Raw genomic sequence first — 22,342 nt, forward strand, 5'->3', positions numbered from 1 at the left:
ATAGTTCAGCCAAACCCTTTTTCACCTGAACTGAGTTTGTCTGCAACTCCTTGTTTCACTTTAGAGTTTTTGGGGTTTTTTCAGGGTTCTCACAGTCATGGAAAACCTGTCATGGAATGTCACAGTCACGTTTTCCAGGCCTGTAAAAGTGATGGAATTTTGTGATGTGTAATGAAATAGTTCCTTCCACGTCGTGTAACATAACGGCAAATTTTACTTTCTGTCGCTGTTGATGCAACTCACCTCAAATATGCATCAATGTGTGACAGTTTATTTAGTTTAGTTTTCATAGAGTTTGAATCTGTTGTGTTTAAAAACATCAGGCAGGTTTGTGAAGAAAAAAATGTATCATGGCTCCTTGAAAAGTCATGGAAAAGTTTTGACATTTTGTCCATGACAATGTGTGGGAATCCAGTTTTTAAATATTTTTTTATTTATTTTTTTATTTTTTTTTTTAAACATTTACAAGCTGTAGTGATGCGCGGGTCAGGGTTTTTTCCAACCCGCGGGCCCCACATTTATGAAATAATTTGACCCGCTCCATCCCTCCCGCACAACCGCATCTATTTTCACAACCCGCCCCATCCCGCCCCCGCCACTATTAACGTACCGGTCTTGTGGCTCTCATGCTTGTATAGCTCATCACAGGAATTGCACTTCACGTAGCCAATGCTGCTGTCGTCTGCTGCACTAACTACCTCACAGAAATTCTCCCAAACATGAGATTTAGCAGCTTGGCCTTCTTTTCTTTTAACTCTGTACTCTCCCGACCGTAATCTTTTCCTCACTTCATCTTCCATCTTCACCGCTTCATTGATTCTGGTTTGTTGTAACTGCTGCTTGGCGCTTTTGTAACATCAGGTCGCAGGTTACGTTACGTAACATGCATTTACCTAACCTACAACAGTGATGTTAACAAGTAGTCTATATCCGACATATTTAATCTTTAATGCCCCGCCCGCCCCGTCAATAAAGTGAACATTTCTTGTCCCAACCTAACCCGACTCGCGGGTAACCCGGGTTACGGGTCGGCCCGTGCATCACTAACAAGCTGTACAGACATACGCGAACCGTTACTGCGTCTGTGTTTTGATTTTAAATTTAAAAATTTAACTCATGCCGGCCGTACACCAAACAACTTATCAAGCAACATGCAGCAAAAATAACAGGGGACTTCAGTAGCTCTTCAGGGGACTCTGATTTTAAATGCCATCACTCAAGACAAGCTGTCATCAGTGTAAGACACACCCTCAAGAAGGTAGCCTTGTTATAATGGAATTGAAAATCCCGGCAACGCTGGGCTGATGGGTCCGTGTACTTCACGGCCATTCGTTTTTCGTTTCAAAATAAAAAATTGAAACAGGGTTTTTTAAATTCCCAAATTAAATCGGATAACGGATAATGGATAACGATTTGTTTTCCGTTTTTCTTTTCTTTATTATCAAATAAAAAACGGGAGACAGATCGTTTTTTTCCTTTTTCGTTTGGTCATTTCAAAACAAAAAATGGATAATGGTTGGTTTTCTGTGTTTCAATTTGTTATTTCGAAACGAAAAACGAATTGCCGCGAAGCAACCGACCCCGACGGCCCAAACCAACCAATCGAGCCTATGACTGTCGAAAAGGGTATGTGGCGCACAAGACTGTAATGAAGTCTTGGTTCTCTTGTTCTGTGGAAAAGGAGACGAAACTGGTGGAGTTGTGGAGTGAAGAAGAGTCTGTGTTTAAATTGTATCTGATCCACCAACCGGCACTTATTTTAGTGAGAATTCTTAAATTTTGGAACAGCTCACCTCTTCCTCACCTCAAAATAAAACAACACAGCTAATCTAACTGAGGCGAGTAGCAACGTAAAGGGACAAAATCCAAATTTAAAGTGGTGGGGGGTTATTCTAATTTATTTTATGGGGACTCGGGAGTTCCTAGTTATGACTCACAATCAAATGAAGCGCTTGTTTTCCAAATTCGCCCCCACAACACACACACGACACACTATTCTTCAAACGTATCCACATCCGACCGTAATCATTCCATCTTAAGTCTGCGTATATTGCATACTTGCTGTATGATATCACAACGCTCCAATAGCATTAAGAGTCTCATCTCATCAGAGCCCTGAATCCATTTTGGGCTGAGCTGATGGTGATGAATGGGCGTCCAATGGTGAGGATGACATTAGGGTCCCCCCTAATCGTGTAACCTGTCAGTTGGACCAAGGAGATTGATGCAGGAGTAATATGGGGGAGAGCTCGGTGCAGTCACACAGGGAGCCATCGAGCACAGCGGGATGAGCTGAGCTCAACCTGCTGGGGGTTTCGTCCTCTGGGATTTGGACCTTTTTATTATGTTTAGTGAATTCTCAGGGCTCTGTATTGTTTTTGTGTTCTTTTGTTATATTCGGGACCTTGAGATGATGCTTTTATCCTAATTAAACTGTTACTAAGACACGTAGGTGAAAGTAGACGAGGCCAAGACTGTATCTCCAGGATGGTGGAGAAAGGAATCTCCTCACAGCCATGACGTAATGTTCGTCCTTAACCATAAAAAAAGAGGCTCATGTCATTTCTTTCTATCTTTGGGGTCAAACCTCAGCTGAAGGCCAATCAGCTGGTTCCTCCAGCCTCCATCTTTAAACAGATTACAGCAGAGTCAGTGGGGCTAAAGATCGGGACATCAGAGGCAGCGATGCAATTGGCAAATGAGAATCTGGCGTGGGTCAGGTCTGGGTGAGGACTTTCAGGGAGGGGTTTTTTTCTGGATTGCCATCATCATCATCATCATCATCATCATAAACCTTTTTCCCCCCAAAGGTTTATAAGGAATGACCTCCATGTTGATATCAGTACAGCAGAGTTGGTCCACGTCTAGATCTTTTAAAAAATTCCCCACATCACCAACTCTTCCTGCTCTTCACTTGCTCTAGACTGTAACTGTTTCTTCATCTACAAAATGTGGATGTTTTGTTTTTATTATTTTTTTACGAAGGCATCACAGACCTGGAAGAGGTGTCCCAGTTCCTGAAGGAGGGGATCATCATGAAGGACTTCAGCCACCCGAACGTTCTCTCTCTGCTGGGAATCTGTCTGCCGCCAGAGGGCTCGCCACTGGTGGTTCTGCCCTACATGAAGCACGGAGACCTGCGCAACTTCATCCGCGATGAGGGACATGTACGGGCACACACACTCACACAACTAAGTGAGCTGTTTTGTGTCCCAGTCCTCCAGTAACAGTTTGTGTTTCCTACAGAACCCAACAGTGAAGGACCTGATGGGCTTCGGGCTGCAGGTGGCCAGAGGGATGGAGTATCTGGCCAGCAAGAAGTTCGTCCACAGAGACCTCGCTGCCAGGAACTGCATGTGAGTTTGCATCTGTTCATTTAATGTCACAAGAGTGTGTGTTGTATCTGGAGCAGGCCACAATAGAGTTCGACTAAAATAGAATTAAGTGCAGGTGAGAAGGGAAGAGAATAAATAAAGGGCTGCTCAGGCTTGGAAAGAAAAGACGACAAAGATAAATGTGGGAAGAGTTGATTTTTAACAGCACAGTAACTAACGTCTTTGTGCCCCGACAGGCTGGATGAGAGCTACACGGTGAAGGTGGCCGACTTCGGACTGGCCCGAGATGTTTATGATAAAGAATATTACAGCGTCCACAACAAGAGTGGAGTCAAGCTGCCCGTCAAGTGGATGGCTCTGGAGAGTCTGCAGACGCACAAGTTCACCACCAAGTCAGACGTGGTGAGGAACCAGTTACATTTAACAGTCTTACATAGTCTGAACAGTTTGGATAAGATCATTAAATCTCTGCACCAAGATTGGAAAATTGTATTGGGTGGAAAGTTGTCTTGGTGGAGAGGTGAGCCAACGGCAAGTAGCTCAGCTCGTTACTAGCTATGGTCATTTACCTACATTGGACCAGATACCGGATATTGGCCCAACTCTAGCAACTGGGATTTCTAAGATAGGTGGCCAATGATAGGCTGTACACCTACAGTCTGCACCCTGGGATGTGACCTTGTGGAAGTGTGTAAAATTATCTCGCCTTTTTCGTCAGTTTACATTTCAACAAAAAAGAATTGACGTAAATAACTCCACAGAAGTGTTCTATAAGACGTCAGTAAAGAGTTAATTTTCTTGTCTTCCTTGTAGTGGTCGTTTGGCGTGTTGCTATGGGAACTGATGACCCGTGGAGCTCCACCATATTCGGATGTGAACTCCTTCGACATCACTGTGTTCCTCCTGCAGGGGAGGAGGCTGCTGCAGCCCGAGTTCTGCCCTGACGCCCTGTAAGCGCACACACATGTACATACATGTACTCACCTGTCATTCACCTCCTCGTGTAGCACAGTGCGACAGCTCAGTCAGTGTGAGTGATAAACTGTAGAGAGCAGCAGTCTGGAGTCAGGAGGGGGCAGCGGGGGGAACGGTGGAGGTAACAGAGCTGTATAAGCACTGGAAGTCGTAAATAAAACCCACTCAGGTTTAGATCATCCATCATCTTCCTCAGCGAGCGTCTGAAACACTCACAGCTCCTCAGTGGAGCGTTACAGCTCATCACAGCCGTGGGTCAAATAAAAGTCAGGTTTCTTCGCCACAGAACACAAAGAAAGTTTCAGACTGAAACCTGACGCCAGGATGGCATGTGTTTTTTGTTTGTGTCTGTTTGTTGCTGTGGAAGTTAAGAGCTCCTAAAGAGCAGCAGTCACACAGAGCACAACTGAGATCACCGGGTTTTTTTTTTTTAACTTCAGCAGAGTTTGAGGTTTGTTGTGTTTTCTTTGGACGTGTTCATGTCACTGTTTGCCAGGAGAAATCTATGGACGTGCCTCAGTGAAACCAGAATGTTTAACTGTTTAAGTGAACTCACAGGTAGCTCTGAACTCAACCTGAGTCACAACCTTCAGAAAAGACTGGAAATCTTTTCTGCTGATAGAATACTGACGTCATCACAAGGCTAAACAACGGAAACCTCTGTTTTATGAGTAATTAAAAAAATAATTCTTTATGCCTCCGGAGGCATTCTGTTCTCGGGTTGTCAGTTCGTCCATCTGTACCATTCTGGTGAATGCGATATCTCAAGAACAAGGTCAGAGGTCACTGTGATCTTAGGTCCATCTAATTCTCATGAACGTGATATCTCAAGAAGGCCATCAAGGTTATGTCTTCAAATTTGGCACAAACATCCACTTGGACTCAACAATTAACTGATCTGATTTTGGTGGTCATCAGTCAAAGGTCACTCTAACTTTGTCTGTCTCATTTTTTTTGATACAATATCTCAAGAAGACTATCAGGGACTGTCTTCAAATTTGGCACAAACATCCACTTGGACTCAACAATGAACTAATTCAATTTCGGTGGTCATCAGTCAAAGGTCTCTGTGACGTTGCATCCATCTCATTCTTGCGAATGCAATATCTCAAGAGCACCATCAGGGACTTTCTTCAAATTTGGCACAAACATCCACTTGAACTCAAGAACCAACTACTTAGATTTTGGGGGTTGAAGGTCAAAGGTCACAGTGATCTTGCATCCCTCTAATTCTCATGAACACGATATCTCAAGAGCACCGCGACGTAATTTCTTCAAATTTGGCACAAATATCCACTTGGACTCATTGATAAATTGATTAGATTTTAGTGGTTGAAGGTTAGAGGTCACTGTGGCCTTGCATCCATCCCATTCTTGTGAACGTGATCTCTCAAGAACACCGTGTGGGACTTTCTTCAAATTTAGCACAAACATTCTGTTGGACTCAAGAATGAATTGATTAGATTTTGGTGGTTAAAGGTCAAGGTCATTGTGACCTCACAAAACATGTTTTTGGCCACAACTCAAGAATTCATACACTAATTATGATACAACTTGACACAAATGTCTAACAGGATAAAATATTAAAGGTCAAAAGGTCAGCTTGACTGTGACATCATCATGTTTTAACGTCATATCTCAGGAACAGAAGGGGAGACATTTGGTCAGATGCTGAATTGGTGACTCTAATCTTGAAACTGATTGTATAGATCTTCTGTGTGTGAAGCATCCATGTTTTCACTGACAACAGTGCAACCTGAGTAATTCTCGGAGGCACACAGCCGCGGTAATTATAGTTTTTTAAAAATGTCACATCAAATCAGAACACGGTAATTTAATATCAATACAGCACAAACATCAACTCACTGAATTGTCTTTATCCATTAAACTCTGACCCACTAACTGTGAAACCAATGCCAAGTGTGATCTCATGCGGTGCAGATAACATCCTGAGGTACGCTGCACATCTACAGTGTGTGTGGAAATTAGAGGGGAGTGGGAGGAGTGTTCAGGTGAGGGAGGCAGAGGCCCAAATTTCCCAAGCTGTAAATTAAACAGAGACATCAGGAGGTGATGCACGTCCGCAAACATTCCCGTGATTCTTCACTCCTGATCGCTCACAGGGGGTTGTGGTGATAGCGGTCCCTGGCAGATACCTTGTGCGTGTAGTAATGGGGTTTCTTTATTCTTAACAATGATACGACGGCTCTGACAAGTGCGGGGGAGAAAAATAATAGCGGCAATATCAGAGACCTCAACGTTTGACAGGGCTAAGAAAAAAAAGATTGATTATGGTGTGAAAGTTATCTTTGAGACACGCTGATATAGTTATTTCATTTCACATGCACAACACCTGCGAGGGAGGAATAACTTTACAGTGTGTATGAAATGAACCATTAATATCTGTTGTAGTGTTTCAGAGTAAAGCCTCTCTGATAAAGTTGAAAACAAAGTTGCCTCTGAAGTTTCCAGGTTCACATGGTGCATAAGAGATGATTTATTGTAACGTGGAAAAATGCTATAAGAGGAGAGGAGCAGCAGAAACATTAAACTGCTACAGGAATCTAAAGAAAGATGTGAAAAAGCAAATGTCAAACTAAAGGCGCACCAGTTGTGATACAGCGACGCATGACTTAAAACGAATGTGGGTCAGGGCATAAAGTGGGGTGGCTAATGGCCCCTGCCCTGATTCCCACCTACTTCTGGTGTCTTTCCTCAGAACACACCCATCTTCAAATTCAGACTTCATTTTGATCTCTACTACAAACCTGTAAAGTTTTGTGACTGCATCATGGACCATTGTGATGCTATCCAGTTGACACAATCTGTCCACAGACGGACATATCAGCAGCTGGCAAAATACTGGAAGCCTCTTCTGTGGCAGTTTCTGCTACAGTCGGTGTCACCAGGACTTTATTTCACCTGCTGAACATATTATCAAAATTAAGTCGGTAATGAAAGTAAGAGAAACCAAAGGACATAACAGTGAAGCTCAACAAGAGAAAAACACTAAATGCAAGATGAAAATGGCATGTTGTTTATTATTAAGTAGCTGGTTTGGCCGTTATCAGTGGTTATAGGCATCATAGATACAGTCAGTACGTTTACATGACACTTGAAAAAACCGAATTATTGCCTTAATCCGACTATAACTGGACAACTGAAGTGCATGTAAACACGTTACTCCGACTAATATCAGAGTTCTCCAACTCCGATTAAGACACCCAGATAATGCGATTGGAATTCGATTTTCTCCGGCATGTATATACCTTTATCAGAGTTAAACTAGACAATGCATGTGCACGTGCTCCACACCCCCCGCGCTGGCGTATGACCCCAGAACAGACAAGACATGCTATTGTTGTAGCCCTCCAACAGCATACGGCGTTCTTGTCTGCCTCTCGAAATCACCATGACCACGAGGGATAGCGTGCACCTTATCTGCACAATCAGTAACGCATACATTACGTACGAGATGAACAAAGCTGTACGATTATCCATCTTGCTGTTGTTCGAAAATGCTGGTCTGCCACCTGACTCCAGTTGTTTATTATTAAGTGACGTAATAGGTCAACCGGAGAGGGAGCCGTATTAACCCGCTGAAACAACGCATATCGCCACCTAGTGTTGAGGAGGAGGACACGTTCCCGTCAGTAATTTGATTTCCTCAGTTGCGTGTAAACTGGGACACGGACAGAAGTCCGATTAGACGCCAAAATCGTATTTTGAGCATAGCTCGATTAAGCTGTGCATGTAAACGTAGTGAGTGAGAAGCGACCTGCCACATCTACTATCACATTCAAAAGGTCATTATAAAGAGCGAGAGAGTCTGTGACGGAAGGCTGATGGATGAGTAAAAATAAACACAGGACTTTCACCCTGGAGAGTTTGTGTCCTCTGAGAAACCTCCCTCCCACAGTCCAAAGACATGCAGGTTAATTGGTGACTCTAAATTGTCCGTAGGTGTGAATGTGAGTGTGAATGGTTGTCTGTCTCTGTAGCTGTGTTTCCATCCAAAAGTGATTCGAATCATTGGGAAATGCGCATTAAAAGAAATATGAATCCTGTGTGTTTCCATTAAATGTACGGACTTTGGTGAAAACTACAAACTCGCAGAACCGGAAATAAAACAAGTCTCGCATTCTTCTTCTTCTACATTTTCTGGCGGTTGGCAACCAGCTTGTAAATGCATTACCGCCTTCCCGACCCGGAGTGTGGATATCACCATGGAGAGAGGTGTGCTACGTCAGACTTAATTCGAACATAACTGTTTCCATCCCCCGTTTTGCAAATTAAAAATTTTTTCGAATCGACCAAAACCCGGCTAAAGCGAGCGTATTTTAGTTTGTGCGATTCAGGGGATTTTAATTCGAATTTTGGCGTTTCCATCATAATTTTCCGATGCGATACTTCTAGACGCGCATCTAAACAGGCTGATGGAAACATGGCTTATGTGTCAGCCCTGTGATAGTCTGCTGACCTGTCCAGGGTGAACCCTGCCTCTCGCCCAGTGTCAGCTGGGATAGGCTCCACCCCCCGCCGCTAACCCTAGCAAGATAAGCGGTTGCGGAAAATGAATGAATGAATGAATCATGTTATCTGTGGACTTATTATTTAACTGATTAACTCAGTTAGCAGGAAATATTTAAATCTGAGAAGGTGGAAAAAGACTCTTCTCCTTTCTTCTCCCTCCAGTTACACGGTGATGATCGAGTGCTGGCATCCGAAGCCGGAGCGGCGGCCCTCCTTCTCCGAGCTGGTGTCCCGCATCTCCGCCATCTTCTCCAGCTTCAGCGGGGAGCACTACGTCCTGCTCAACACCACCTACGTCAACATCGACAAGATGAGCCCTTACCCTTCCCTCCTCAGCTCCACCACTACCACTGCAGATTCCTCCTCTTCCTCACCCGACCCCTCCACCTCCACGTCCCTGCCCACCCAGTCCCCGTTTTTTTGCCACGTGGAGCGAGAGTGCTGCACCTGAGCGAGGGAGGTGGAGGTGCAGTGAGAGAGACTCAGAAAAGAGCAGTGAGGGGATGAAGAACTACTGTATGGAAACACTGGACACTGTATGCTGAGGAAAAACAGCTTTCAGAGCTGTGACTGTTCACTCAATGTACATAGATCATCGACCTTTGACCCTCTCGAGCATCACCACACGACAGGGTCCTCCATGAACTATATGGCTGACCTTATGGACTTTTCTGACCTTTCATTGACCCCGGGGAGCATGAGGTCAGCTTCCTGCGTCCTCTACAAGACAATTACAAGGATCAGGAACTCCTCCTCGAAGATTCCCAGCGGACAAAGCCACCGTCACAGAAGCGCGACGCCATTCATCAAACACCCAAAAACAATCATTGACTGCTGTACCCACACAGGGAGAGGATCGATTTCTGCTTCAACTCCTCTCTGGGTGGCATGTGCTTCGATACACACAGATGTGGCTCAGACCTTTTTCGCTGTCTGTAATGTGAATGTTTGACTAATGGCCATGTATTGTGTCGTGTAGAAAACGTCACACCTCCTGCGCCTGCACTCGACAGAGAGAAGGAGACCTGCTTCAATAGACTGTGGCGCCTCGGGTGAGTAAACCAAGGCACCGCGGAGGTCGATGGAGGCAGTGTAGGTGTAACGTGTGAAAACAAAAAACCCTGCTGCCTGTGTGCAGTTCACTGGATGCTTTATTTGTATAACTGCATTTGGACAAATTGCTTTTGATGTGCTTGGGAAAAAAAAGCGTCTCAGCGCAGCCTCGCTGTGACTCACCTGTGTGAAATCCCCAGATGTTTCCGAGTGGAAAGGGTTACGAGCAAACATTCATTTTTCTTTTGTTTTTCTCCTGAATCGTCCCGTCATTTCATAACCGTAACAACATGCACACACCTGAAAGCTTTGAGGTTTTCTTTGGAAGACGAAGGAGAACAAATGTGAACCATGTCTTGCCTGTCAGATCTGTCTCTTTAACTCACACGTCACTGACGGAGAACATGCTCTACGTGATAATAATCATACACAGACGAAGGACATGATTATTTTAACTCACGTTTGTTTCCTTTAACCAAAAACCCAAAAAGTTCATCTGCAGCATTTCATTAGTTCAAAAACTTTGGTCAAAATTTCAACAGAGTTTGTTGTTCCTTTAAGAGCTTCAGCTTTTATGTCTGTGTCCTCGTCTGGCCTCACACCAGGAGTGTGTTGTTATGTGACTCTCAGTGACAGCTGTACATTACTGTAACTTTATTATTATGAAGAAATGTTTCAATGTTAAAAGGCCGTAGCAGCGTGTTTGCAGATTTTAGCTTCTGAACCACAACTCATGTAGACTTTGCACTTGTGTTGACCATTTTTAAACCATTGATTTCTATTCCAGGCAGCCTCTGACGTCCACTCATTTCAGTTTAGTATGAAAATCTGATTCTTGAAATCTGAGCGTGTCATCCATCACAGTCAACATCAAATCTACGTTAAGTTTTGTTTATGACTGTTGCGTTGTTACGCAGTTGAAGTGCAGATAGAGTGTGTGCTACAGTACGTGATACTGTAATGTAGAGATATGCCAATTGATCATCATATCTATATTTGAGGGCATATGTATTCATAAATTGTGTAAAAATCCTCATCATGTTTGCTGAAGTAATCTAGCACTAATTTCCTAAAAAAAAAAAAAAAGATTTACAGCAGAAGCAGGGAAATTGTCGTCTTAATTTCATGCCTTCTTTTTCTTGTCAAAAAGTGGTGCCTGTTGGCGCTTCGTAACTCAACTCTTTCACCTCAGCCCCCGGTGGTTTATGATCCCTGCTGCTGGTGTCTGTGTCTTTCTTTCTTCACACCTGAACTAAACCACAGCGCTGTGCCAAAATAATTATCGCCAACCATGTTGCATGGTAGTAATAAAAAGTATGAGTATGATAAAGTATCAGTATCAGATAGGGCTGGGTATTGTACTTGGTGATTTTAAGGGTATCCACCAAATTACATCGGTGTCAGCAAGTACTGATTTACGTTAAATCAATCAGTGCCAAATTGTGATACTCAGCCTTGACGATTGACGGTCGGTCGGACAGACGGATGTGTCACACTAGCCTCACGCTTCTAGTAACCGACGTCACTTGAAGCATTTTATCCGATTTCATTTATGACTAAAATATATTAGAATATATTCAAACATTTGCTTCCAGCGGGGCATTTTGTGCATGTGATATATGGTGGATTACACGACTCACAGTTTCAAGAGTTTTTATATTGTACTGACGTAAACAGAAACTAACGGCTGTTTTGAACAGGAAAAAAAACCATTACATTTTATAAACACATAACTGATAAAGTAAATATAATTTGTCACAAACTTGATAAAACTTTCAAACCACTGCAGAGGTCATTTCCCCCGTGTGTGTTTGCTTTGTGTAGCAGATGATGTCTCTTTGTGTTTATGTGAATGGCTGCTGATGTGACTGGGCCATTGACGGACAGGTATGAATGTTTGCTATGACAAGAAAATTGCTGTACTATATTTTTGTATCGATGATGAGCCTCTTGTTTTAAATCTGGTCCGACCGGAGGACCAGCGGGGAGTGGAAAGTGCCACGAACGACGAACAAAGCCAACTAATCAGTCTTTTGTTTTCTAGACGAACCACTGCCATTTTGTAAATAAGAGAAGGGATCACATGGATGTGTGTGTAGGCTCGCAGCATGCAGAGCCCAGCATCTGTGGGCGGACGCTCATTTAGCTCCCGATCATTACGGTTAGATCACTGTGCAAACAGTAAAGAGTTAACAAACCTCACAGACTGCTGTCACTTTGATCATGTGATTCTCCAACACGTTGTCTGTGCTGAACACTGTCTGATCTCTGTTCTCTGTGTGTGTGTGTGTGTGTGTGTAAGATTTTGTTGTACATAAAAATTCCTGAAGGTACATGTTCCTCTGTGATGTCAAATCAACTTTGTCAGTGTAATAAAGCTATACTATCAGAGTTACTCCTGTTTTGTTTTGTTTTAACATAAGAAAAGCTGAGACAGAGCACAGCTGTACAGAAATTTAAAGGTACAGTTCATCCCAAAGTCAAAAATGCATTTTTCTCTTACCTGTAGTGTGATTTATCAGTCTAGATTGTTTTGCCGTGAGTTGCAGAGTGTTGGAGATATCAGCTGTAGAGATGTCTGCCTTCTCTCCAGTATAATGGAACTAGATGACACTCAGCTTGTGGTGCTCAAAGCGCCAAAAAAATAGATTTGAAAAACTCCAATGAGGTCATAAACCCATGCAGTTTAAACCTATCCACCTTATTTTTCACAGAAACACGGAGGCAAAACAGAACGCAGCCAGCTTCCGTTTTTTTTTTGTGCGACACTTCCGGTCCAGCGCTCTTGACCACTGTGTAAATGGAAATTGCCTTGTTGTTTACCTTGTTGAGTTATATATCATATTTTTCATGTCACTACATCACCGTTTAGACTAATCTGATGTTTGTAAAGTCTAGAAACACAATGATTTAACAAACATTACTATTTCTGTGTGCACGTTTAGTAATTAACATGATTATCGTAGATTAGCTGGGCTAACCGTTAGCTGTTAGCAGTTAGCGGTGTCTGTATTAACTCAATAAACGATCCGTGAAAAAAATATTTGTTCCAGCGGATGTCTTAGTTACAACATGATTGAGCTAACTGGAGTAGTTTCATGTCGTATCCGACAACGGGAGGCTTTTAACAGATGACGTCCTGATGTTAGCTTTGCTGCTAGTGTTAGCTGTCCCTGTCAGCTGCAGCCACTGATGCTTTCTAGACATCGTGATTTCCCAAAACTGAATAAATACCACACATAGCAACACAAAACTGCTTTGCTAGCTCAATCATGTTGTAACGGCTGGATGGTTGATGCGTACATGCTGATTCAGGTGCTATCAGAGCCGATCCGCGCATCACTATGGCTTAATGATCAACTCAGTCAATAAAAACAACCCGTCCTGTGTTAGGAGTGTATGTCGCTGACAGAAAAAAAGAAAGAAAAGGATAAAAAAGATAGAAAAGCAGCGTACACCTCACATATTTATTTCTCACAGTTGCGCACACGTTTGGCTGGCAGCTGGCATGCAGAAGCACCGTCTGTGTGTCGAGGGTGCGAGCCGCAGCTTCAGCTGCTCAGGTAGAGAGGCTGTGTAGCCCGGTGTGTTTTTTCACTGATTCGGTTCTGCAGGTTCTCTGCTGGTACACTGGAGACGGGGATCAAGCAGTTTGTCTCACTCGGGAGAGATTGTGCTTTTTTGGTTCATAGTTTTTGATTGACGTGCGATTTATTCGTGTTTAGAGGGAATTATTTTTTACCGGCAAACACGTGGGCACAGCTATCTATATAAAATACACAGACTAACTAACTAACTAACTGAAGTTGAAAAAAATTAGCTTGAACCATTAGCTATGGTAAGGGAAAGCATGAGGGAAAGCGGCTGACCGGAAGTCACGCACAAAAACACGGAAGTTGATCACTATTTACTTACGTGTTTGAAAATAAGGTGGATAATATTGTATAACCGTAGCATTAAAGAAAAGACTAACCAATATTCAACACAAACCAGTCAGCACAGCATGTGTGTAAGTGAGCCTTCTTACCTCAGATCAAATTCCAAACAAGAAAACAGTAGCACGTCAGAATCATCTTGAAAACTGCGCAGAAAGTTTTAAGAAGAAATTTCTGCTGAAGAACGGTTCACTGCGCAGAAGGAAGCGTGCATCTACTCGTGGACGAGAGGCTGGTGACAGCATAAGATGCACACATTATTGACATCCCCCGCTGCTGAGCTGTAACGTTAGCTAGCTCAGTGGTGCTAGGAGAGCTAACAGTCGATGCATGTTTCCTTCTGCGCAGTGATACAGTGCATGAGTGATAGCAGGTGTAGTTTGGTAGAAAGAAAATAGTTCCTACATGAAACTGCTCACAACAAAAGTATTTTTTGACAGCTTGTTAAGTGGGTAGGAAAAAGTGACAAAGTAAGTTGTTAATAACAGTTTGTGGTTTGCAGGTCAGGTGGTTGATTAACGTTTTTTTTTTTAGCATCCCGTGTTTCTTTTTTGTTTTATTTTATATCCACTCCCGATGCTGCTAAATTTGACAGCTGGTTTGGCGTTCACTTTCTGCAGAGATACCTCCACATCAGAACTATTGAGGTTTTTATGTTTGGAGTCTGTTGCCCCGCCCTCCTCAGACTTTCGTTTGGGCGTTTTTGACTTAGTTCTCTCAACTTTTCTTCTTCTTCTTCTTCCCATGTGAAACTGCTCACAACAAGGTGTGTGCATTATCTTTAGTAAGCGGGTCATGATTTCTGGAATTGCATTGATGTTGAGTTTTTCAAATTTATTTTTTGGCACTTTGAGCACCACAAGCTGAGTGTCATCTAGCTACATTAGCAACTCACACCAAGACTATCTAGACAGATAAACAGCTCTACAGGCAAGAGGAAAGAAATGTAGTTTTGATTTTAGGGTGAACTGTCCCTTTAATTACAACACACATCATATCCATCTACATGGTGGGTATTGTGTAAGTGATGAGCAGCATCAGTGTCGCAATGAACAGATGCAGATGTAACCACACGCTGATGTAGGTTTTGAAGAAACCTAAACCTTGAACCTCTCGAAGGTTTAAAGGTCTTAGAACAACAACAAAAAAAAGTCGTCACTGAGACAAATAGAGATGATTATTTCAGTCTGGATCAACACACTGTGATTGTGCAACATTTGGATCACACGGCCCTCTCCTTTGTGTTTGCCTTTTGTTAACAGAAAGTCTCCTTTTTGTTCCCACTGCTTGATGGTGACCTTTGACCCTTCACCTCCAGCTCCCCTCTCCTCTTTTGATCCCTGTAAGAACTATGGTCTAGACGTTCCCCCTCCCTCTGTCGAACTGAGCCGTGACCGTGGCTTTCAGGACAGGTCGTCCTTTCACAGTTGCAGGAGTTTTGTGAAGTCGCACCGTACAGTACACGGTCTCACTTACATGAGCCTTTATAGAAACAAGAGAACTTAAGCTTTTGAGCTACAGATGTTAAAGTACATTTCTGCTCTTGAAAGACTGAACTTTTTGGCCTCTGTGTGGCCGCTCAGAAACTCTTTTAAAGGTGCTACATGTAGCATGTTAGCATCAATACATTACTACAACATAAAGAGAAAATAAAGGACCAAATTAGAGGCCTTTCACAGTTCATTTTTCCATTGTACAGAGTCACTTTGACTTTTGCATGGACAGCTGGCATTTTATTTCAGTTTTGGACTGTACTGCAAAGTTAAATTTCTGTTTTTGTGAATGGAGTCTGGCGGGTTTGAGATAACGGCTTCAGTCCCCACAGGAAAAGGTCTGACAGCAAAGGAATGCGGTTAAAACATTTCAAAACACAGCATTCACTTAAACTGAGTCACTTTTGGAATCTTTGTTCACCATGGGGCCGTTTGAGAACAAGTTTTCCTCATGAATTCAGTGTAACTGGGGATGAGTAACTGATCTACAAATGGCCTTCTAGGAGGTGAGGTATCCCTTTAACTCATAATAAGGATGTTGTTAGCTGCTTTTGTCTTATACTTCCCTTAATTTGATTCTAAGCAGCATTAAAACTTCCTAAAAACTTTTACATGTGGTTTCCTCACAGCTGAGGAGCCTGCGACTGAGGCGGCAGCCAGGTTAAGAGAAGCAGACACAGGTATGAAGGCTGTGATTGAATTTTCCAGGCCATTAGGACAACACGGACCATCAGATGTAGTTATCTCCCACCTCGCTCAAGTATCTTCGCCCAGGGGTTTAATTTGCCCCGGTGAAATCCACGTTAAGCCCCGGCTAACACGAGCATGAGGCATGTCTGTCTTTGCATCTCACTCTGAGCATCCATCTTTCCTGCCACGCCAGGCTCGTCGTGTCTTTCATCACCCTTCACTCTCAGAGCTTCACTCAGCCGCCTCCAGAGCTACTGCGCTCCACTAATCATCGGTCTAAGACTCTGTTTTGACACAGTAAAGCCCTCTGTATGCACGAGACACAAAAGACATCATTTTGCATGACTTATAGTCACAAATTTAGTGACTTAAAGTTTTCTAGTCAAAGAAATGCAGCTGTGTTAAGAATGCAATACAAGGTAAACCTTTTTGAGTGTTTAGTCGTCACTTTTGCTTCTAAATTTTTTTGTAAAACATCAGATTTTATGAAAAATTAAAGATTGTCATTCAAAAAATGACTAACACTGTAATGCATATTTAAAAATGAATAGGTAAAGTTAATGTAATCTGTCGATTCATAACATAACAAACATATTAACAATCTCAAGTCAGCCTCTCCTCTCCCTGTTCCTAATCCCCTCTGAAGTCCACACTAATTCTCCCTCTTCTTCTCTACCTGTGTCAGTTTGAGTATTTGTGTGTGTGTGTGTGTGTGTTTGCCCGTCTCCTGTTGTAAGTGATACATGTTAAAAACATGGCCACACACATGTTCAAAGAGAGGACAGGTGCGGCTGTTGATAGGATCACAGTAAAAAGTTAAACGGGTTGAAGGTCTTTGTACGAGAGTCATCGGGTGATTCAGCAGCGTTGGTATGTGTGTCAGAGGGACTGCTGAACCCAAACACACACACACACTTCCTAGACTCACATTACATCGTTTCATGCACACACACACACACACACACACACACACACACACACACATATATCTACAAGAGTTTACTTGCAGGTGTTAAAGTGATCGTCCACTTAGAAATTTGCTTCTTAATATCAAACACTGACCCCCTGAAGGTTTGAAAGGCAGTTGTTAAACGTTTCTGGTTTCCTCACTGATGTAGAGCAGCTTGAACTCAGTCGGTTACTGATGGATTTCATAAATAATAAGTCTGGTTGATATTTGAAAATCTTGAGTATCATTGAAACACACACACACACACACACACACACACGACCTCATCATCTGATAAAGCCAGTCGGTGCCATTCTGACCTGCTGAGTCATCTCACCCTCATTAAACTGTTAATGAGTTTTGGCCAGTGAGAAACCAGGGAGGTAGATGGCACTGGATGGTAAAGTACACCCACCCACCAACCCCCAAACACACACACACACACACACACACACACACACACACACACACACACTGACACACACATTCCTCAGATGCCTCAGCTGCCTACATTAACTATTCTCATCAGATCCGTCATGGTTTCGTTTGTATGGATCCATCAGGATGAAGCTTTGACACAGCAGAGCGGCTTGTTTTTGGGTTGTTGGCGCCCCCTGTTGTTTCTCCATCATTTCTGCACCTTCATGGACACCTCACCCAGCGTACTATGGATGCTGGACAAAATAATGGGAACACCACATGAAAGAGAAGTACTGTAACTTTGAAGTATTGTTGCATCGCAGCTGCAACATGTGAGTCACAGATTGGCTGCCGATGAGCCGCACTTATCAGTTGTAAGAGATTACAGTTGGTGCTTGACGTGATGGGAGTCCATAAAACAACGAGGGGTGAATTACAGAGTTGCAAAGAGGCATACGTCAGTGTTCACAAGCGAGGAAGGTTTCTTTTCCTCTTTGTAGATGTTGGTCCATATCAGGAGCACCTGCTTTGTTTTACTCAGATCAAAGTACTGAAGCACTTTCTTCTGTTTTAACTGGCCAAAGTGAGTCTCAACATGGAATCTAAGGACAATCCTGGCTGCATCTAAATGTCAAAATCAGTGTTTTTTTTCTAGGAGTGGAAAAGCTGTGTCTATCTCTTGGTGCATTAGTTACATGATTGAGTGTACCAGAGGACCGTTCTTTAAATCAGCACAGAAAAAGACACATAAACTGCATCAGAAAAACAGCTGTCGTCACAAATCAAAGCTCCCTGACAGGGATAGGTAGCTAACAAGATGATTTCTAAATGCCACAGAAGCCTCTGTGATCGTCAGCACCTCTGTGAACCTTAAAAACTCTTAAAAACGTTGCATCATGAACTTCACTGCGCCTTAATTTATGGCAGGGCAGCAGCCATTTGGAAACCACTTCTGTCCAACTACAACACAGAGACACAGAACCTGATGTAGGACATAAAGTGGAGCCTTGAGCTGCGGGGGAAAGTAAGTGAATCTGATGATTCATCCTGTACTCTATGTATGAACACGTTTACACTGGGATGAAGCCAGTGGGTGCCCTTAGCCATGTGAAGCTCAACTTATGGCCTGTGGGCCAAATCTGGGCCGCAATAGGCTGCAGGGGGGCCCATGGGTAATTTTCTATATCTGAATGAAAATAAATTAATACACACTGGGAGGTATTTTGTTCTTTGAATGTAAATAAGGTGCCAGAGAATAAGAAATGCATGAAGTAGATGCAAATGAATGGCAGATAGTTTTCATTTTTATTTTTTTGAAACATGAGCTAAAAAAATACTGTGCAAGACAGCTAAAGCCCAAAGATATGCAGTGAGATGAAACTGAAAAATGACCTTGAAATGGACACAAATTGACCACAATGACGCATGGAACATAAAATAACACAAAAAAAAGAGAAACAATTTGACCCAAAGAGAAGATACACAAAATGACCCAAAAAACACAATGTTATCTCAAAAAACAACCAAAAAATTTAAAAGAGACATAAAATGACCAAAAAACCCACAAATTTACCTCAAGAAGAAACGAAATTTTCTTGAAAGGGACACAAAACAACTAGATAGACACAAAATTCTCTAATAAAAACAACCAAAAAGAGACACAAAGTAACCAAAAAACAAAATTATTAGAAAGAGACATAAAATGACCAAAGACATTTCCCTTAAAGATAAGCAAAATTATCTTAACTATGCGTTCCCACCAAAAGCGACATAGTCGCCTGCAGGCGGTCTGGTCGCTCTGACATTGCTCACACTGCCAGCTCCAGCAGGCGCTTGCAGCAGCCAAAGGGGCGGGGCCAGCACCCTCCTGTTGGTACGTAGGTCTACTGAGAAATGTAATTGGCGGTAAATAAGCAGGAGCTCATGGATCACACTTTCAGAAGCCTACTTTGTATTGCATGGGTGTATTTGCTGAGGAAACACAGGGCCCAGAGCCGTCGGGCCGTCTGGGTCCACAGAGTCCTGCAAACCCGGCAACTCCCCGGCTCATACAGCTCTGGGAGAGCCCAGACCGTGCTGATAAGTTTCTCCTCCATATTCGTCTCCTCTTTCAATTTTGCTCTTTCACAGCCTCGCCATGAGAATCTCGGTCTGCAATTGGCTGCTGCTTCAGTGGCGGCGCTGCTCATTTGCATATAGTTCAGCTTCTCAACCACTACTTGATGCTCTGGTCGCTGGTATCGCGCCGCTTGCTGCAGTCGACGCCCCTGATGCCCTTCGTTGCCAGCGTGCATTGAAAATGAATGGCTGCTGGCTGCTTATGACGCTCATGACGCTTTTGGTGGGAATGCACAGTAAGGGGCACAAAACAAACAAAAAACACACAAAATTATTTCAAAGAAAAACAAAAGGACTGCAAAGAGATGCAAAACAGCAACAAAGAGGCAAAGCCACCTCAGACTCTGTGTGGTGAGGCCCTTACATACCTGTGGCCAGGGGCCTGTTGTCTCATAATCAGCCCATGCTGATAACACCCGTCTTACACACGGCTAAACGATTTAAGATCTGTTGCATGCACACTCAGATTAAATCAAATGGCTTCAATTATCAGATCTTCACTGAACTATTATGGAAGAATCTGAAGGACCAAGTGCAGATTTCTACCTCACGTGTGTCCACATTAACACTGCACATCTCTGAAGATCTGAGCAGACACATTTCATAAATGGTATGATAACATTTAAGGAAACACGTATGTTTTTCTGAAGGCCCAGTGTCGGTCTTTTTCTTCCTCTGAGTGTAGCAGGACATTTTTCTTTATAAGGACATATAACATGAACGGCCTGCTGATTTGTGTTCTCTGCTGACTCCTAAAACTGTCACAAGCTGCATCCTTCAGTCACATGGACAACTTATGGACGTCATTCCTCAAACCTGCGCTGTCTTTGGTGAAAGTGCTTTAAAGTTTTTGCTCCCTCATCTTGAATCAGCTACAGAGTCTCCTTAAACTAGATTATATTATAAGAACAGGGGCTTTTATTTCACCAGTGAATGCACATGTTCAGTTACTGAACACTGCTGATTCAACTGTTTGCTGGAAATTTTGTTTTTAGTCTGTTGCTAGTTTCATTTATGGTCATTTTTATTGTTGTTTGTTTTAACTTTTTGCTGTTGTGTTTTTCTGTTTCTGTTCATTCTTTTTTATCAAACTTGTCATGCTGTCTTAGACATAACTTCCTTGCAAAAGAGATTTTGAATCTCAATGAGAATATTCATTGTAAAATAAAAGTTAAAGGTCCAGTGTGTAGGATTGTGGGACATATATAAATATATATATATATATATATATATATATATATATATGTCTAACTCCCTCTCTGGGCACCGCACTCATGTGTGTGCGCTTGTGTGAGACCGTGAGACATGGGCACCGCCTTCATGTGTGTTCACGTGCTTTCGCTGGTCTCACGCGCAAGTGCACACACGTGAGCGCAGTGCCCAGAGAGGCAGTCAGAGCTACAGGCTACAATGAGGCTAAAAACAGAGTTCAAATGACGTTTTTCCAAACAACTTTTTATGTCGGGGCTTCAGGACACTTGGATCACTACGGACGAGCAGTATGGAGATATTTTGTGGTTTCAATGATGTGTTTTTGGACGTTTGAATCTGGGGCGCCGTCAGCCTCCATTAGGTGGAGTTGTGTTGCTACCTCCTCTCCCCTTGGATCTCTGCAAGGGATGTGAGGACTCTAAAACTTCACCTGAGCCTCCCTCGACATATGGGTGAGTAGATAATGGCTGAATTTTCGTTTTTGGGTGCACTGTCCCTTTAAGCTGGCGAAAGTCCATGTGGGGCGGGTCCAACATACACCAACTTTCACCTGAGAGAGCAGTGTTCGCAACCCATAAGATTATAAAGCCAAACCCTGTTCTTTATTCCTAAACGTAACCACATGTTTTTGTTGTTGATGGAAAAAAAGTCAATTCGTAGTGTTGTACTGACATAGTGCTCTTATTTTGAAATTTCCTGTGAAAATGGAAGTGTATCTTGAAAGAAGAGAACTTGACACGGCGTCCCAGATCGTCAACAACCAACACACCCTGGACGTCAAATGTGGACGTGGAAAGCCCATGACCAAACGTGGACATGTGGCGAGGTCAGAGTGAGGATGAGTTGGCATAACTTGACACAAATAGAGATTTAACAATGGACAACATCAACATACATATTACCCAACAGTCATCACTGCAGATCTGACAAAAATATCAGAGAGAATATTAATTAATCGTTTAATTGGCCAGTTTTATTATTGCTTATAGAAAAAACATATCATTTTGTTTTAGATAGCTACTGACTATTTAAAAAAAGAAAAAGAAAAAAGAAAACCATGAAACAGATGGGTTTGCCTTTTCTAGGACATAAACAGCAAATTGCACCATTTTCAATTAATAATATTCTTGGTTTTTTTTAATCGTTTATCTTTGAACACAGGTATATTCCAAGTTGGCAATCTGAGCCCCCCCATTCCACGGGCCCCAGTAATATCACACTGCCTGCACTGTCTGTATTTACGCCCCCTGTTAACAGCCTCCCATGATGAGTGGTGTCAGAAAAACACTGATTTGAAGCTGTTTTATTCAGTGTTTTTACCGGTTTAAATCACCTGGTCTGTTTGTTTTAGGGAAAAAGAGACCTTTGTGGATAATTCAGCTCCCAGTAAAAACCTCCTGAATGTCTGGATTATAAATAAGGAGAGAAAACATTACATTATCAGAGAAAATAAGAAAGAGGTGAGGGGCAAGCAGGCCGCCTGTGACATGCAGAAGAGGTAGGAAAAACTCTGATTATTTAACATGAAGCTGCTTTATTCAGTGTTTTACCTGCTTTAATCACCAGGGGTCTCATTTATAAACTATGTATGCACCAAATGGAGCCTTAAAGAGGCGTACGCCACTTTCA

At 42.7% G+C, this 22,342-nt stretch overlaps 2 protein-coding genes across 2 annotated transcripts in view; both read left to right on the plus strand.

The window, feature by feature from the left end:
- Positions 1 to 12,269, plus strand: part of met (MET proto-oncogene, receptor tyrosine kinase) — a 103,539-nt gene extending 91,270 nt beyond the window's left edge. Inside the window, exons 17-21 of the mRNA XM_049573028.1 lie at positions 2,986 to 3,167; positions 3,247 to 3,356; positions 3,572 to 3,737; positions 4,149 to 4,285; positions 9,006 to 12,269. Of these exons, the coding sequence (XP_049428985.1) occupies positions 2,986 to 3,167; positions 3,247 to 3,356; positions 3,572 to 3,737; positions 4,149 to 4,285; positions 9,006 to 9,294 (884 nt within the window). The 3' untranslated portion in view covers positions 9,295 to 12,269. The remainder of the gene's footprint in view (positions 1 to 2,985; positions 3,168 to 3,246; positions 3,357 to 3,571; positions 3,738 to 4,148; positions 4,286 to 9,005) is intronic.
- LOC125887858 (F-actin-capping protein subunit alpha-2) overlaps positions 9,541 to 22,342 on the plus strand; it is a 62,942-nt gene continuing 50,140 nt past the window's right edge. Inside the window, exons 1-2 of the mRNA XM_049574942.1 lie at positions 9,541 to 9,625; positions 9,823 to 9,895. Of these exons, the coding sequence (XP_049430899.1) occupies positions 9,541 to 9,625; positions 9,823 to 9,895 (158 nt within the window). The remainder of the gene's footprint in view (positions 9,626 to 9,822; positions 9,896 to 22,342) is intronic.

Source organism: Epinephelus fuscoguttatus, linkage group LG4, assembly GCF_011397635.1.
Source record: "Epinephelus fuscoguttatus linkage group LG4, E.fuscoguttatus.final_Chr_v1".
Classification (NCBI taxonomy): domain Eukaryota; kingdom Metazoa; phylum Chordata; class Actinopteri; order Perciformes; family Serranidae; genus Epinephelus; species Epinephelus fuscoguttatus.